Raw genomic sequence first — 17,632 nt, 5'->3', positions numbered from 1 at the left:
AGTTCTTCAATGCTTAATATTGAATGAAAATAATTTTGAAGCAGAAGGTTATGAGGTGCAAGTAAATGTAAGTCAGGATGGCAGGAGTAGGTTGCTCCTCTTACATGGAGACCCAGAAGCCTGTTCAAATCTCATTCCACCTCAATCCCAGTGAATTCAGGTGGGCAAACTCTTCATTTCATTTTTTGAATAGATTATATGTTATGCATCCAGTGTGATGCCTTTTTTTTTGGGTAAAAAAAGAAAATTACCCTTTTGAGACTTGCTTTCCCTGCTTCTGGACGCTCTGCATATACCACCAGTGAGAAACTCTGGATGAGCTCAAACCCAGTTCCAGTTACTGTAATATTTCTCCCTCCACTGAAAGGCAAAATTAAAAAAATAAGTCAATTCATTGGCAAAATACTACAGCCATATACTTTATCCTGCATGCTACTACTTCTACTGAAAACAGTTACATAATGCCTATAGGACACTTAGATATCCTAAACAAAGATTTTCTGTTAAAATTATCAGTGACGACAGTATTTAAAAGCAGCAATGTCTACTTCATATTAGTCTTAAAATAGCAGAACAAAGAAGTGCAAATCACTGCCAGTATCTGTGGCTTTTCATTGATGCTTATTTTTATGTGCTTTACTTCTCCAATGTTTTTGTTAAAATTGGTCCACCTAGCATTCACACTGACAAAGGTGAGCATATTTTCCACAGATCTGTAGGGACCTGGTTTCTCTATTCCCTTTCATTTCCAACATATTGTTTAAAAGAGAATGCATTCATGTAAGAAAAAGAATGCATGTAAGTGGCCAGTGGGAATTGAAGTCATCTAAGTAACATAGATGATAGCTATCCTCAAAGCAATCCATTATAATAAGGTTCAGTTTATAAAGAGGAAACAAACAAACAAACAAACAAACAAAAATCCCCAGTCTTTTAAATACCCTGGAGTAAATCACTAGTGATCTACCAAAAAACCTGCAGGCTCCCAAACAACCCAAGCAAAAAACAAATGCAAGTATTAAAACCAAATCGTATTTTACATAAATGTTTACTCCCTATTCAAGAAGGCAAGTACCAATTCCTCTAAGAGAAGTCACAGTCAATTTTATTTTTAACATCCTATTTTTAAGGTCATGATCTTATACTTCTTTTTGCTGAAAGAGGATGGAAGCATCTTAACCACTCTCTCTGCCAACTGCACCCACTAGGTGGAATGATCATAGTATTGGGGAACAACAGAGACCTGCATGGGGAAAGTTAACAAGCTTGTCCCTGAACCAGTCACAGAATTACTCTCACCAGAGGTATGACAAAACCAGAGGTATGACAAAAGGACATTTATACAGATTATTTGCCATTTTGCTACAAGTAGACGAGTGGCATACATTTCTTTGGTTTCACAATTGATACTATGTGAGCATTTTTCTAGAAGGAATGCCGTTTCGAATGAATAGCTGCCAGCTGGGGTGTTAAGTGAGTGCCACTGTAGGAGAAACAACTCCTTTTAAGAGACTTACTGATCCCTGATCTAGATTTCCTAAAGATACTTTTTTTCCTCATGGGACAAAAAGATGATAAGCCATAGCTTTCCTCTGTTTCCAGCTTACTTATTAAAAGCTGACCAGAAGATCTAGAAATGTTTTGGCTAGAAACCTTTTATATCACTTTCAGATGATGATCTTTCCTTTAGAGAGGGGAAGGATTTGTACATAATGCAAAGGTCATGTTGTTTGACATCATGCCGAAATGCTTCAAATCTCTTTCTTTGAGACATGCTTATTTAAAAGAAGCTCATTACCTTTCTTAGTTTCAGTATATAGCTTTGAAATGGCAATTAAAATTTGGAGGTAAACAGAATACTTTTAACATCAGCCGTGGTTAAGAAAGTTCACAAACTCTTATGTATCTAAATTTGAGCATGGGTAGAATATGGCAGTTTTTATATTGAACTGCTGTATATAGAGGAAAAGCTATAACCTATTTTGACCCAATTGTAAATGAAGCTATGAGAAACATTTCATTACCTGCTGAAGCTATTTACTGGCAGGAACTTGGTGACGGTAGGATTCTCACTGTATGAAAATTGCCCTGGTACGTTAATTACTGTTTCCCCGTAGAGCAATGTGACTTTAACAGCTTCAACTTTGCTATTACGTCCTGTAACGCAAACAATCTCGTCTCCAAAGTCAGTGCTAGATTGGAGAAGAAAAAGAAAAGGAAACATATTCAGTTGCTAACATTACTCTAATTTGTATTTGTTACTGCAGTACCCCATAACAAAAACAAATAAACAAACAGAAAAGAACTCTGAGCTCTATTTTCTGCTCTGAACTGAATAATTACTTGAGGAGACAACACTTTCTCTAGATCATTTAGAGCCTTTAACAGGATATGAAAAAGAATAGTGTACAGACACAAGAACAATGCAATGTCAGCACACTTCAGCTCATACCACTTTTGGGGGGAGAATAGGGCAGCAGTTAATAAAGGGAACAAGAAGTGAGAGAAACAATTCAAGGGGCACCAGAGGATTAAAATTTTATATGGAACCACTCAGGGGATGTTGAGTGAGAGCATGGCTGGATTTGGAGCAGCTGGTCACGTGGAGAGAGCTGAAACTGGAAAAATTCTTTGGATAACTGAGTCCTCTGACTTTGGTAATTTTTGTTGCTGCTTCTTCCAGCTGAAGCCTTTCAGTGAGTTTCTGTTTGAACATTATGTGCAGAGCCACATTGCATGGCATGAGTCTCTATGAGACAGACAACAGATCTGTATAATTTCTAAAGGCCAGAAAAGACTGGTACTTTGTTAGGGTATAACTCCGTACTGGTAGTTACTCAGGGTACGTACACATTGCAAGGCTGGCTACCAACTAAAACACGAACATCCTTCTTGGAACCAGTTTCCAGGTTGGTACCAGTGATGGTAAGTGTGGTTCCACCTGCCTGTGGACCACTTTCAGGTCTTATTCCAGACGGATGAGGTTCCTGCAAAGAGGAGATGATGAAAACTAATTTAGAAAATTAAAATAAAATTTATACCAGTATTAATTGGTATAATAGATAATAGTACTTTAATATCATTACCCAAAAGGTAATAAATTAAAATAATGAAGGACAAGTCTTCTCAAATAAAACAAAGTCTTTCATTATTCATGGTGAGTAAAGGAAGAAGTAATGTGATATGAATGTACGCATTTTTTCTATACTGTACTTTGAGGCTTTATATGGATTTAAATTACCTACTGGCAAGATGCAGAGTTAGCTGCCATTAAGTTTGTGCGAGCTTCCTGTTGGACTTCCTGTTCTCATACTTATTTTAAGATTTCTCTCTTCCTTATAGCTGAGTCTACTTTCACCCTTCCTTACCCCTTCCTACATTCTGTGTCAGTGATAGGAGAGACAGAGTGAGTTTTTCAGAACTGGTACTGAACAGAAAGAATATTAAGGTCCCATTTATCTCATAAGATTCTTAATTGCTGTAGAAGATTATTATCCTTATCTTGAGCAATGAGCTTGCAGAGAAAAGAGATCAGAAAATACTAAACTTTTCTTTATATACAAAGAACGTTGGAGAGGATTTCCTAAAATCAATAGGAACAAGCAGATATATTTCAAATTGTCATGAAATTTGTCAGAAATTTATTTTTTTCTAGTAATTTCACTCCTTTTGTTCTCAATTCAGTCCTTTTTTCCACGACTGTATTACCCCAGATATGACAATTTCTGTAATTTAATGGTGAGGGCTTTTCATGAACAGTACAATTTAATTACTCTATCGCTAAGTAGTCCCTACTCCCAGTTGAGAAAAGCGTTGCTATTCAGGACAACACTGCTGCTACTGAATCAAGAGCATGAGTGAAGCCATGTAAGCCATGTGAGACCGATTGGCCTTGCTTCAGCACACATTGCCTGCCAACTAGCTCAAATGAGTGGACAATGATGGAATCCAGCTTTGGGGCTATTGCATACAGGAACATACAGGCTGGTTGACAGTCAGCTGCTGAACATGAGCCATCAGTGTGCCCAGGTGGCCAAGGAGGCCAATGGCATCCTGGCCTGCATCAGAGTGTGGCCAGCAGGACTAGGGAATTGATTATCTCCTTGTATGTGACATCGTTGAGGCTGCCCCTTGAGTACTGTGTTTAGTTTTGAGTCCCTCACCACAAGGATATTAAGGTGCCCTAGCATGTGCAGAGAAGAGCAACAAAGCCGGTGAGGGGACTAGGAACCAAAGAAGCAACTGAGGGAACCAGCGTTGTTTAGTCTGGAGAAAAGCAGGTTGAGGGAAGACCTCATCACTCTCTACAACTACCTGAAAGACACAAGGAAAGAGTCTCAACTTGAGCTGGGGTGTTAGAGGGCATCACAGAACCATCCAACCTAGATGATTCTATGATTCTATGAATAAAGCAAGGGCAAAGATGTTTGAGAACTTCCCTTACCGAATGGGGTTTACCTGATCACGATCATACTGTGATGATCTCCCACTCTAAGGAGGAAAGGCCATGTTCAGAAAGAGAGTTTGCCTGACTCATCACATAGCAAAAAGCTTTCCCCTATGTTATTTCTCTCATGCACAGGCTGCTGTCTCTGTGTCAGCTAGCAGCTACAAAAACAATGGTCCTTGAATGGCAGGGAGAAGAGGGAATGATGTACTGGAGTTTGGTCGAAAGCTCAGTAAGCCATTGATGGGTTTTTAACAAGTAGCAGGAATTTGTAAAAAAAGCATTCAGTTGACCTCGTGGTTACTTGATAAATTTGCTTTATTAAAGCACGGATATTACAGAAACACAGAGAACTTGTACTTGCTGTGCTTGTTTTATTCTTTCATGTCTGAGCAACTTCCCTCTGAAGGAATGCATCACGGTTCAGCACACTTCACAAATCCACAATGACAACTGTAATTTGCTCTCAAGTCATTGAGCTTTAGGAATATGCTTTAACACTAATTGGGTGTCAATTGCTTTTCTTCCCTGAGAGAAATCTGTTTGTAAACCCTTCACTCCTCAAGATGTACGATGCTACAGCACATGACTGCTCTCATGCACTAACCTTTGATTTCTTTTTAATTTAATACATCACTTGAGTTACAACATTTTATGTAAGGAATCGACTGAAAGTAATTTTTAAGCATAGTTTAAGCAAAAAGGCGCATTGATTCAATATAACAGAATTGACTGAAACTTACTTACTTAGATCTACATAACTCTCTCTGTACATACTCTTCTTTTGATTTAATTGCCTGCTTATTTAACCTAAATTGAAATTGCATGAGGGTAAATAAAAGATTTGAGTGGGTCAGTTTTAAAAGTCACACTTGAAGCTTAAATTAACACAAGTCTAGACCTGCACTTCACAAAAAAACGCACTTGTGCTTTTTTGAAACACAATATTGTTAATTAAAAAGATTACTATGTTGTATTGCTTACAAAAATTTACCAAATTCTTTATGTTTAACCTTGGTAGATATAAAGAAAAACATACCTTTTGTTAACTCTGGATTAAATCTCGATTGCTACAAAGTGTTAAGAATATTGGACCGTTTTATCATCACCAGTTAAAATCTACTGCAATATTTCCAGAAGCAAGTGTTCCCCAAGAACCACTAAAGAAACTAATATGGACAAAATCTTTCTCCCTCAACCTCAGAAAAAAAAAAAAAAAAAAGGAAAAAAAATATTAAAAGTTTGTAGCCTTTTCCCTAAATCCTACCTCTTAAAGTCAAGCCTTTAAGCAAAGACTTAGGAAGAAAAGGTACAAGGAAAGATTTCTGAAGCACCATACCCCACTCTCTGTAACCCTGTAATCTTGAGAAAAAAAAAAAAAAAAAGAAGAAAGGAAGTTTGCTGAGAAGATTCTGCTAGGCAGCTGTATTCCTTTCTTTCAGCAAAAACCATAAATAATTACACCATTAAGCCTCAACTGGCATATCTGATCAGTAACTCTGGTAGAGCAAAAGCTGGTTCAGTTACTACCTATCAGTGAATACCGAGCAAGCCACAAACCTGAAGCAGAACCACTGAGAACCATTTTCTGTGTGGGACCTTTTATTGGCAGTCTGCATTTACCTCCCTGTGAACAGGGATATTGTATTCAGGTAAACAAACAGCAAAGTTCTCTCTGAATAACACAACAGCAACGGGGAAGTAAAATAAATACCTGCTCTGTTTTGCCCAGATTTTTTTTTTTTTTTTTTTTTTTTTTTTTTCCCTTAGCAAGAGTCTGCCTGTTAAAAGTTAAAAAGTTAAATGAGGATGGTGCCAGGCTCTTCTCAGTGGTGTCTGGTGATGAGAAAAGACTCAATGGGAGTAAACTGAAGCAGAGGAGGTTCCTCCTGAACACCAGGAATTCCTCCTGTGCAGTGTGAGGGTGGCTGAGCACTGGCAGAGGCTGTGGCGTCCCCTCCTTGGAGATCTTCAGAAGCTCCCTGGACATGGTCCTGGGCCGCCTGCTCCGGGTGGCCCTTCCTGAGCAGGGGGTTGGATGAGGTGGCCTCCAGAGGCCCCTGCCAACCTCAGCCTTTCTGTGTCATTCTGTGAAAACTGAGCTATGCCAAAAAGGAGAATGTGCTATCCACACCTCGGCCCCCCTCCGTGACACAGGTGCTGCAACACAGAGCCAGCACATCTCAGCCTTGCTCCAAGTTTAATGAAAACCTGAGGCCGAGAATCACTTCAGTAGCTGCTGCAGGTAGCAGCCAAGGAGGAGGTGGAATAGTTACATTTAACCCTTATTTTCTCTTTAATCACTTGTTTTGCAGCAATCTCTCAAAGGGCTATTTTAAAACAGCTTAACTCAAAGTATTCATATTTAACCTATTTAAAGTAATTTTGCAAATACCAAGAGCACTCCAGGGACCAAATAATGTGGACGCCTCATAAAGATGATCTAATAAGGAGAAGCTGAACTGGGCTCTGCATGCAGAGGAATTTTTCAGGATGACTACTAAAACAAAGCATCGTATAGTAACAGTTTGTTACCATAAACTTGTCAGAAAAATTATTTGATTAATTATTACTTGCTATTTTCTGTTTCTCAGTTTTTTTCCTTTCCCTTTCTCTTAAGGACCTTCCAGAAAAAATAAGAAGCTTAAATAAATTACCAACAATTTTTAACGATTTTAATAACAACTTTATTGCACAACCTATGCACTATGAGCAAGCTTTAGTGCTCTCTTAAAATGTTCACGGATGGCACAAAGCACAAAGCTGCCTAGGCCCACCTGGTACCAGTAAAGAAAAAAAATGGGTCATCTAAATGCTTAGCTGGAAAGTTATTTTCCATAAATGCAGTTAGGTAGACGGGACCAGCGGGAGAAGATATTTGCTGAATGTCACGATAAGTTCAAAAAGTACTCTCTGAACAGTGGAGCAAGCCTCTGAGAAGAATCGTGTTGCCTCAGGAGAAGGCAGCCCCTTCCCATGGGTGACATCGCACTCACCCACAGGACAGAGAGGTTCAGACCTTTGTAAGCTGCTAGACTGGGTCTTAACCATACAAATTCCAGCAGAGCTGCAACAAACACACACTTCTACATTGCTGAACACAGCTCTGCATGAGATTCCTTCTCCTTGCAAAAGAAAATGAAGGGAAAAGGGTAAATCCTTCACTGCAAACGTTTGAGGGATAATAAGAATGCAGCTTTTAGCAAGATGCAGATACCTCTAATTTTGGCTAAATCCCAGGCAATACTGAAAATTCAGCTGCTACAAACTGAACTGACAACCTCAGAACTTCAAGCGATGTGAGATCAGTGATACCACCTTTTCAAAATCCCCTCAGGGATTTCTTTTCTCCTGCTTTCTTCCCTTTTCTCATTTTAGTTCCTGAATCAGAAGTACTCCTGCCATCATTACAAATACCCCACTTTCATTTTCAGCCCTCTGCACCTCGGTATGTTTGTTCTCTCAGTCAGAATGTGCCCAGAGGACATCACACTTTCTGCAGCATCACACCACAGTGCGCACTGAAATGATAATGTTAAGTAGAACATTTGATTATGTGTCCTATATGGAATTTATAGCAGCCTTGTAATAATTCTTCTGGAAAACATCAGCTCTTGTGGAGACTTGGCAATACTTCATTTCTCATGGACACAGTAAAACTTAAACAACCCTACAAAAGCTAATTTAGCCCTTGTTTTATAATTCCTTAAAGTGTAGAAAATCATAATTGACATACACTGCAGTCTTTTTCTTATATTGTAAGAAAAGGACAGATGTTCTTTCAGGTCACAGTGGTCTATACTTCTCCCTTTGTCACTGGACAAATATAATTCATATTTTCTAGTTATTTAGTGTCTGAGTGAGCATACATCTTTTCTGCAGTAACAGGTTACCTCATATGTGGGTTTTCAGATTGTCTGATTTTAAAAAGCCTTCTCCAATGCCTGCCAGTTGTTCAGTGGGCTGTCACCTCCCAGCAGAGGGACTTCTCACCACCTTACGCTTTGATGATCAAGTCCTGTGCTTGTAGGAAGTGGATTTGCAGTTTTGGTAAAACATATGCGCATCCACGGCTGTGCTATTTGAGCAGGGATCTCTTCTCAACAGGTGTAGCTTGCTCCTGACAGGTGTAGAATGATTTATCCCGAAGAAATAATTTGATCTCAATGGGATTTCTTGCTTGTAGGTCGGAGCAGATTTTAGCTTCTCGTCTGTGGGAAACTGAGCATCTATATATCCTATGTACCAACTTTCCTTAAATCACAGGTAGGTGTAACAATGCTGAGAGGTCTTGTAATGCACCTGCAACTCAATTTTTCCATGCTGTACCAGATTGCTGAATGAGTACTCCTGAACTGATGAGCAGGTTTTCCAGAGCTTTGATAACCTTTGCTTTGGTGGACGGACAATAATGCTAGGAACAGGTTACCTGGTCTGCCTTTATGACTACAGTCAGTGTTGACCCTGTTGATACAGTTTACCTGAAAGCAGTGGTTTTCTGCTCCAATTTGAAGCAGTGAGACAGTGACAATTTTAAGCAAAATCCTTGCACGTTGCTTATAGTACATAACACTCAAACAGCATAAGGTTGTTTGGTAGCAAATTCATTTATTCTTTCTGTAACACTGCTTGATTTATTTGCAACTTGGCAAACCCTCCCTTGGCACTCACATTACTGTGTACCCCTGACTCATCCACGTGTAGCAGACTGACCCGAGCTTCACAAGCTGTGTTTTTGGGCTTTGCCTCACAGTAATGTCATGCTCTTGCAACAGCCTGTCCTTTGAAGCACTCTGTGCTTTGTCAGCACACAGGTATGAGGGGAAAATGAAGTACCAGCAAAACAGCTTGCACTGGCCCGAGCATGTACATGACTTCATGTTCAGGCCATTTTCCAGTGTCCTGTTTTCTTTGTTGCAGCCAGAAATCTTTTCTTTGCTTTCTGTTTGTATCCTGTGCCTCATACTTACATATTTGTTCACAGGAATGCTTACATATTTTTCATTGCAGTTCATGCTTTCTGTGTGCTAGAGGGTAAATTATCTCCATGTCTGTTCCACTTATAATCACATTTAGAAGCGAACTTACTTATTAGCAATGTACACGACTGCTGCTTCTGATAAAACTATTGCAAACCCTCTGAGCACTCATGTCTGATCTCTCGTATTTTTTCATCTTGTTTATTAATCTAGAATGAACTTTTTCTTCTTTAATATTTTATTGCTTGCAGTTGGTCTTTTTGCATGTTTAGGAAGGTGATCTGTTATTTCTTTAGGTTTCTGATTACAGTGCTATTAAAAGATATTTTTTACAGGCTGAAAATGCTCCTGGAGGGTTCCCAGCATTTTAGATTTCTGCAGTCTGCTGGTGTCAAATCGAAGCATGGCTTTTATCTGGCTAACAGCGGGGTTACTCTTATTCTCCTTTTCTTCCTGCTATCCAGCTTCTTTGCAATTTTCCCATTACAGATACACGGGTGCAACACAGAAGCCTTCCCCCAGCCTCTCTTCCACTCTCTTGACTTGCAGTTGGGATCTGATCTGCCACACTGGTTAATGTTCTTTTTCACTTGTTTATTTGCTTTGCAGCTTTTTGGTTTACCTTGGTGCACCAAGCCAACTCACTCCTGGCCCCTTGCACAGTATCCAAGAACAAGAGGAGTGTACCCCCGTGGAGCACCACTAAGGCTCTGCAGCTCTTCTTTTCCAATTTCTCTGCTTTTCCATTCACCTATCCCCAAGCATGTCCTCAACTTTTTATATTCTGGCGTATAACTCTGAAAATAATGATACTAACAACTATATTGCTGAGCTATGATAGGAAGTTTCTAGACCCAAAACTACACCATTGAGATAAAAGTGGTCACCCTTCATCCTTCAGTAATGCAGAAGATCAAAGAAAGAAACAACCAGCCACTAAGGAGGCTACTGGTAAATCACAGGAGGGGCCAGAAATTCAAAACCAGTTGGAAGGCAACAGAGGAGGGGAACCTAACGGAGATGCAAAGAGACCTTGGCATAACGTCTGTGCTTCAGAGGAGAAAAAGCAACCATGCCAGACCACAAGCAGAGACAACTGGGGAGGGAAAAGAGGATGGTGGCAGAGCACATCCCCATGATGCTGTGAGAGATGCCAGCTGCAGCACAAGGGGAAGCCAGCAACAGATGGATGTGCTCAAATGGACGCAATGGGCAGCAAACGGTAAAACCCCGAAGCTCCCTCCTGCCAGCCCCTGTAGGCAGTGACCTCCGGCTGGGGGTTTTGCCTTTGATATAAGCACACATCCACTAGTACGAATGTGCTCCTGTGCTTCCACACAAGCAGAGCACAGGGATGCAGTGCCAAGGACCTGATGACAGTGCACACATATATGTGGCTAAGGCTTTCAAAACTGTAGAGGGCACATGACTACTCTGCCTTTCTCTCATTCGTCCCTTCCCCAACAAGTATTCTTTCTCTTTCTTCATCCTGATCCCAGCTGCACTAAGCTCTGGCTCTTGAAGTAGGCCTGCAAAACAACTTTATTTGTTACCAGAATTATGCACCCCCACCCCATCCAAAGTTGAATTATTCTGCCAACCCTTGCATGTAATGCAGACAAAAATTAAAGGCATTAAAAGCACAGTCCATGAAGTGCTGTAGGCACTGGCCACATTCCTGAAGGTCAAAATATCATCTCATGGTCTATAAAGGTAACCACAGGAGCTAAATTAAGCCTTTGACCAGGGCACACAAACCATTAGGAACTGCTCTTTCCCTCCGCTCCCCTCCTTTCTCAGACTCGGGGGAGCCTGATGCTTGTTTTTTCAGACACGCCGCCCCCTCACAGAGTGCTCAGACAGAGAATTTCCATGGCGCACATTGGCGGCCCGGTGCTCGCCGCGGCAGCTGACCTGACTCCCTGGCTCGCCTCACTGGAGAAGTCCCAGGCACAGCGCCAGCCAGGATTCATGTCCTGGGCTACTTCTGGCCAGGTCCTGCCCCTCTGAAGCTGCTTCTTTTCACCCTCACAGGTCAGCCCAAATGCTTACATCCGCTCCAGGTGTGAAGGCAAAGTGTTTGCCGGGCAGTGCACACTCCTCTCTGTAGTGTCTGCTGCCTGCTGTGGATGGGATGCCTACGCAGAGTGTTGATATTCTAAACAACTAAGTTTTTGGACTGCAGGCAGAGATCTCTGCCTCTTTTTATCCTGAGGCAGAGAGCACATCATTTTCTGAACAGACCACAGAGCCTTGCTGACAGTTTTCATGGAGAAAGGGAAGCATGCGTGACTGGAAAGCCTGCGTTATCATACACCCAGTGTTTGCTGGCAGCTTTTGAGCAGAACCCACAAACACTGAATGGTGGGACATGTATTTAAGTGATGTCTAAGATGATAGAGAATTAAGTCTAATAATATTCATGTGAGGAAGGGCCTTCTTACTGAAAACTGTGAGCTACCCAGGAGCTCTCCTGACTGCTGTGCAGGCTGATGCACAAACAAGATGTGCTCCAGAACTCAAGGATAAAACAGCCACTGCCCTCTGGCAGCAATTCCAGACTGCTGTGGATGTGTGGTTTATAAGCATCAATCATAATGGCAACAAGCCATGTAAACTCCCCCCCCCACAAGCTACACTATAAAATCTATGTGCTATGGTGAAGACTCATGGAGAAGAATCAAGCAGTGAGCTAAAATCCTCCATGAGAGCCTGGTGGCACTAATAGCGCTGTGGCTGTGAGAGCTCCCTGAGCAATTGCTTCTAACCTCAAGAAGGGAAACAGAGGATGGATGAAGATAAGAGGAAAATGCCAACTTGTGAGAATATTAAAGTGGAAGAATGTACCTCGTTAAATCCAACTGTGCAGATCAGGTTACTCAAACTCCCAGTATGGTGAGTAGTCACCTTTGTGTTTGTTTTTGGATCAGACTCTAATTTGTCCCCCTTTCTTACATTTATTTGAGCTTTCTGAAACCATATAATGTCTTCAATCCACTCAGACTAAAGCTCACAGAACTGCTCTTGCAAACAGACACTGAAGAACCAGAGCCAGCTGTGAGCTCTTATTCTGGTGGCTTGAGTTTGAAGATGAGATCTGAGGAAAGAACCATGCTTGTATGGTATCAGCCAGCCTGGGCCATACACCTAAGAAAAGCTTAATTCCCACCTTCAACACTGTTCTCACTGCCATAGTAGCAAACAAATCAATTGAACAAACAAAAAACTGGCTTTTAGCCATGTCATGGCTCCACCTGCATAGAGACCAGCCAAGCTGTTAGAGGTACTGCATAGCTGGATATTAACATTTAGCATCAATTCATTTCTATTTCAATAAAAAGGAGAATGCCCAATTCTGCTTATAGTGAAACAAACAATAGAAAGGTCAGTGGAAGAGGACAAGGTTACCAGAATTTAATTTCACTGGAATGTCTGGACTTGAACACTGCACAGAATGGATAGAAGAAATTTGTGATGGCGATGTAGAACTTTCTTCTGATTATGCAGCAAATATAGATAAGATGTTTACTACACAGCATAGACTCTTGTGGACCAGGGCATTTTAGTTCAGAAATGATTTTAAACTGAAATCCTTTCTGACTGGGTTTTTGACCCACCTAGAGGAAGTCTCACCTGTTCCTTGTCTCAGAAATGTGCTGTGCTGGCAGAATGGGGCAGAAGCACGAGTCTAAGCCCTGAACTGTGCTGGCTGCTGATCCTCATCAATCCAGCTTTAAAAACACACCCGTCACTCAGGCTGGGTATCGACCATGGCCAAATGTAGTAGTACTTGACAACCGTCCATGTGCTCTTGGTGGCAGCCGCTAGCCACATGTATGACCCTAGACTATGGGGAGTATGGTGACACTTCTGCTCTCCATAGACATATCAGGCCGAGCAGATCCTTGTCTCCTTGTGTGTTGTTTGTACACTTCTGCACAGTGCTGCCACACACTGCATTTAAAATAGGCACTGCTAAAGCCAAAGCTATAGTGTTTAGGGTGATCAAAGTACACAGTAAAAACTGTGATTTTTACCAGCAGCAGCATAGCCAGATAATGTGCCAAAGAAAGGGGAAAATATGTAATAGGAGACATATTTTAGGAAGGTTCTTGGAAAGAGGAGTGTTTTCTTTCTTTTCTATAGATTGAATAGCAGAATTATTATATAAAGCACAGATTTCTTACATCTCCTGAAACAAGCCATCAAGGAACTGCCTGAAAACAACATTGAAACAAGAGTCTAAATTTTAAAACAACACCAACCGACTGGATTGGCTCTCTGATAGCCTGTTCTGATGCCAAAAGTGCTTGGGTCACGCTTGCAGAGGTGTGTGTGAATGTGACAGCCTGCACTGATTTTAATCCTACCACAGTCCATAGCTGGCTTTATTTTCTCATGGAACAAAAAGTAAGAGAAATGAAACTAGAAACCAATTTCACCAGTTTTAAGGCACAAACTGCTGTGCTTGATGATTCTGTATTACTTGCCATTGCTTCACATTCTATAAAGAAAGTCCCCATGGAAAGATTTTTGCAGTAAATAAAAATGCCTTTTAGCAGCAGCTGGCTTAGGTGTCTGATATTTCAGTGATTCAGAGACTGGCACAGAGGAAGTCTTGGACTTTCATGAAAACATCCACCTGGATGATGTCCGTGCATGACAGCTTCTCCCTGAGCCTGTCAGGCATTCAATAACCTTTTCCTTAAGCAGCAAAAGCAGTGGCTGCTGATCTCATCTCATCTCAGACGTGTTAAGCAGGGAACCCCGTCAGAACAAGGTCACAGAGAGGTCTTCTAAGCCTACATGGAGGCTTCACACTACATTTCAGTACACTCTAACTTCTTCATGTGGTTTTCATGCAAACCATGAGAGAATCTATATATGCAGGAGAAGCATAGGAGAACTGGTGTAAAACGTACCAACATAACATCATAGCCTCTGTCATAGAGATCACAAGCACACAAACATGGGACTTGATGTTTCTGCACATTTCCTGCTCTGGTTAAGACACATAAGATGATTGACAAAGGAAGACTTAATTATAACCTACATTTCCACAAAGGAGCAAAGGAAGGTTGTGACAGTAAAAGATCATTTTCAAGCAAAACGCGTGCTTTTGCAGAGATACCACAAGGGAAAGGAGATATTTGCCTGAAAATAATGGAAAAAAACACTGTTTTGTGAAAACAAGAATATCCTCTTCTCAGCTGAATGTCATTCTTGACTTATTCCACCTCTCACTGCTGACTCCCTTCCTTCTCACAGAAAATCAAGAATTAATGAGACAGAAGTTAAAATACGGGAGAAGATAAGACCGTAACACACCCTTTACGTTTTATAGATTTACAGTTTATAGATGTAATTTTAAATATCAAGATGAGGATAGAGATTAGTTAAACCTCTCAGCTATCGCAGACTCTTATAAATTTTGAAGACCTCATAGATAAAGATAAAGCTACTTGCAGCTAAAACCACGGGCAAGAACAGCTATAACCCATAGCTACATTTAGGGTAAAGTAATTAAAGACACAAATTAAATTCTCCTTCACTGTGACACTGAAAACAAAGCACATCTGTAATATGAACCCACATCATGCTGTCTGTGTCTCTGCATGCCATCTTTTTGAATGAAATAAATTATTAAAAAAAAATAATGCACCTTCATTACTCATTCTTCAGCTGCTGTGCATTAATTCTTGCAATTAAGAGCACTGGCTAGTCTAAGCACAGTGATTAAAACACTGCAATAACTGTGTCTAAAGAAAATCTAATTTTTTCTAGTGCTGACTTGTTTTTATTCAGTAGTGACACTTACGAGATATTGTGTCACTGCTGAGTAAGTTGATTAACATTTCTTTTCTACCACATCTTTTCAACTTAAGTGTTTTCTAACATGCTTAAACTACAGTGTTATTGATTAAACAAAGTTTGTAAGGCAAACACAAGTGGCTGTGCTTGTGTTTGTAACTTGTAAACTTTGAATTTAAGTCATGCGCAATGTACAAAACGGGTCAACGCAAAAAAATGCACTTACCTGGTATGTAAACTGCACTTCGCTTGGTGATATACCTAATTTTCCATTGATGTTAACTTCAATTTGACCTTGTGTAGGTTCATCCATTCTTCCGACTTGACACACAATCCTAGCGGGAAATAGCAATGCAAGTTTATCTGTTAGCACTAGCAGCTGCAATACAAATCCAAGGTATGTTAGCTACCATGCATACTATCAGCCAAAGCACAAACGTTGCTTTATCCTATACAAGCTACATGAATTCTGGCTCAGATTCCCACCGAAACCACGCAAGAATATTTTAATCTTGTATCTACATGGAGTAAAAGTCAAACCTGAGCAACGTGTACAGCAGCTACCTAGCAGACTTCTTAGCAGAAGACTCAAATTCAGTCCAGAAATCATAGAGGAAGCTACCCAAACCTACACAAGGTTTTCACTGTACCTGGATGTGTCAAAAAAAACAAACAAAAAAAAACAAAGAATCCTTTCCTCCCCTACTTTGATGCAGGAATCAATCAGCTATCTTATACCTTTGTGTATTTCAGCTGCTAATACTTTTGTTGCGCATCCTGCTATCTCCCAGCTTTAAGCTACTGCATTTTCACACCTACGATCAAAATCCCTTCAGAATTACTGTTCTCTGAAAATTAATCCTCAGATAACCCACACAAAATCAGAGGTCAAGGAACAGTGGAGGAGAAAACATCCCGCATTAACCCCCACTACCACTGAGGGCTAGCTGCAAGGTCTGAATTTACGTTTCCAACAGGTAACCTGCAGAATATAAGCATGCAAATGCAACAAGGATTCGACACACTTGAAAAGTGGGACAAATGCTTAACGGCGAGCTGCTAATACAGTCGGCTAAGGATGCACATAACATCTGCAGCCTGTGCAGGCAGTTTCCTGCAGGACACACCCTAGGAATCACCGTTTGTTTTCTTCATTCTTTCTCTCCTTGGATTATTGCTCTTCTGTAACCAATGCACAACTGCTTACAAAAAAAAAAAAAAAACAAGAAAAAAAAACAACAACAACAACAACAAAAAAAACCCAAGAAAAAAAAAAACAACTCAAGCCCAAATTACAGAGTATAATGTACTTAAACTGGGACTTATAATAAAAGGATTGTCAAGTCCCCTCGCAGATCACTCCAGAATTTTCTGCCTGGGTACTGGCAAATTCTCTGAATTCTTGCATGTCCTAGCATGTGTACGGCCGCCTGAGTCTGTTCCTCATCATCTCTACTGTATTCTTGGAAGTTGTATCTTCTTGTCAGGCAGAAACAGGAAACAGTGCCTTTGGAGGAATTTCTACCATATGTCAAGCTAGGGAAAGCGGTCGGGGGCCAGGGTTGGGGTGTGTGTGGGGGAGCGCGGCAGCGTGGTTTGCAGGATTTTAATTGAGAAAAGCTCCCTCCCTCCCCTCCCTGGCACTGGCACTACCTCCCTTCCCCCACGTTACAAGTGGAAAACTACAATGGATGAGGACGCAACTTCTGTAAGGCTGACAGTGAAATCACAGCAGAGCCAGTGAGCAGCCTTCAATGCCATAAAGCTTGCTGCCCTTCCACTCATGGAGAAACATCTCCTAAAAATGATTGGCTTTTTACTGCAGGAAAGACAGGGCAGCAACACTAGGTGTTTCTTCTTCTTTTTCTTCTTTTTATTTTATTTTATTTTATTTTATTTTATTTTATTTTATTTTATTTTATTTTATTTTATTTTATTTTATTTTATTTTATTTTATTTTATTTTATTTTATTTTATTTTTTTTCTAATTAAATAAAAAAGGTAATAATAAAACAAAAGAATGTAGGAGAAGATAAAGATGCAAAATTATAGATATCCATTTAAAGATTCTGAATCACTTCTTTTTCAGGGCTTCCCTAATGGAGAACATCCTTCAAAACCCCCTAATTTGTTGGTAAATTACATTATGCAAGTTGCATTTGTTCTCACCCATTACCACACTGGCAGAGCTTAGGAAACCAGTAATGTTGCTATGATACAAGGAGCCAGTCATCTCAGTTCTGGCTCCTTTCCATGTATTTAAAAATACCAAAAAGCTTTAGAAAAAAAAAAACAACAAGAGGCTGGGGAAATTCTTGCAAGGCTACACTGGGATTCAATGCAGCTTTTGCAACACTGAAAATAGGGAATGGGGAAAGAGGGCTAAAAGGGAGTT

General features: G+C 40.5%; 1 protein-coding gene across 8 annotated transcripts in view; it reads right to left on the bottom strand.

Annotated features, from left to right (window-relative positions):
- The window catches only part of PLXNB2 (plexin B2), a 255,716-nt gene that overhangs the window by 29,460 nt on the left and 208,624 nt on the right, over positions 1 to 17,632 (bottom strand). For all 8 annotated transcript variants that reach the window (XM_082769643.1, XM_082769638.1, XM_082769645.1 and 5 more), the window contains 4 exons: positions 15,464 to 15,572; positions 2,851 to 2,987; positions 2,025 to 2,192; positions 252 to 360 (listed from right to left, as the gene is read on the bottom strand). In XM_082769643.1, coding sequence (XP_082625769.1) covers positions 252 to 360; positions 2,025 to 2,192; positions 2,851 to 2,987; positions 15,464 to 15,572 — 523 coding nt within the window. The remainder of the gene's footprint in view (positions 1 to 251; positions 361 to 2,024; positions 2,193 to 2,850; positions 2,988 to 15,463; positions 15,573 to 17,632) is intronic.

This window comes from Aythya marila, assembly GCF_965140915.1.
Source record: "Aythya marila genome assembly, chromosome: 1".
Classification (NCBI taxonomy): Eukaryota; Metazoa; Chordata; class Aves; order Anseriformes; family Anatidae; genus Aythya; species Aythya marila.
This window is presented reverse-complemented; position numbering and strand designations above follow the sequence as displayed.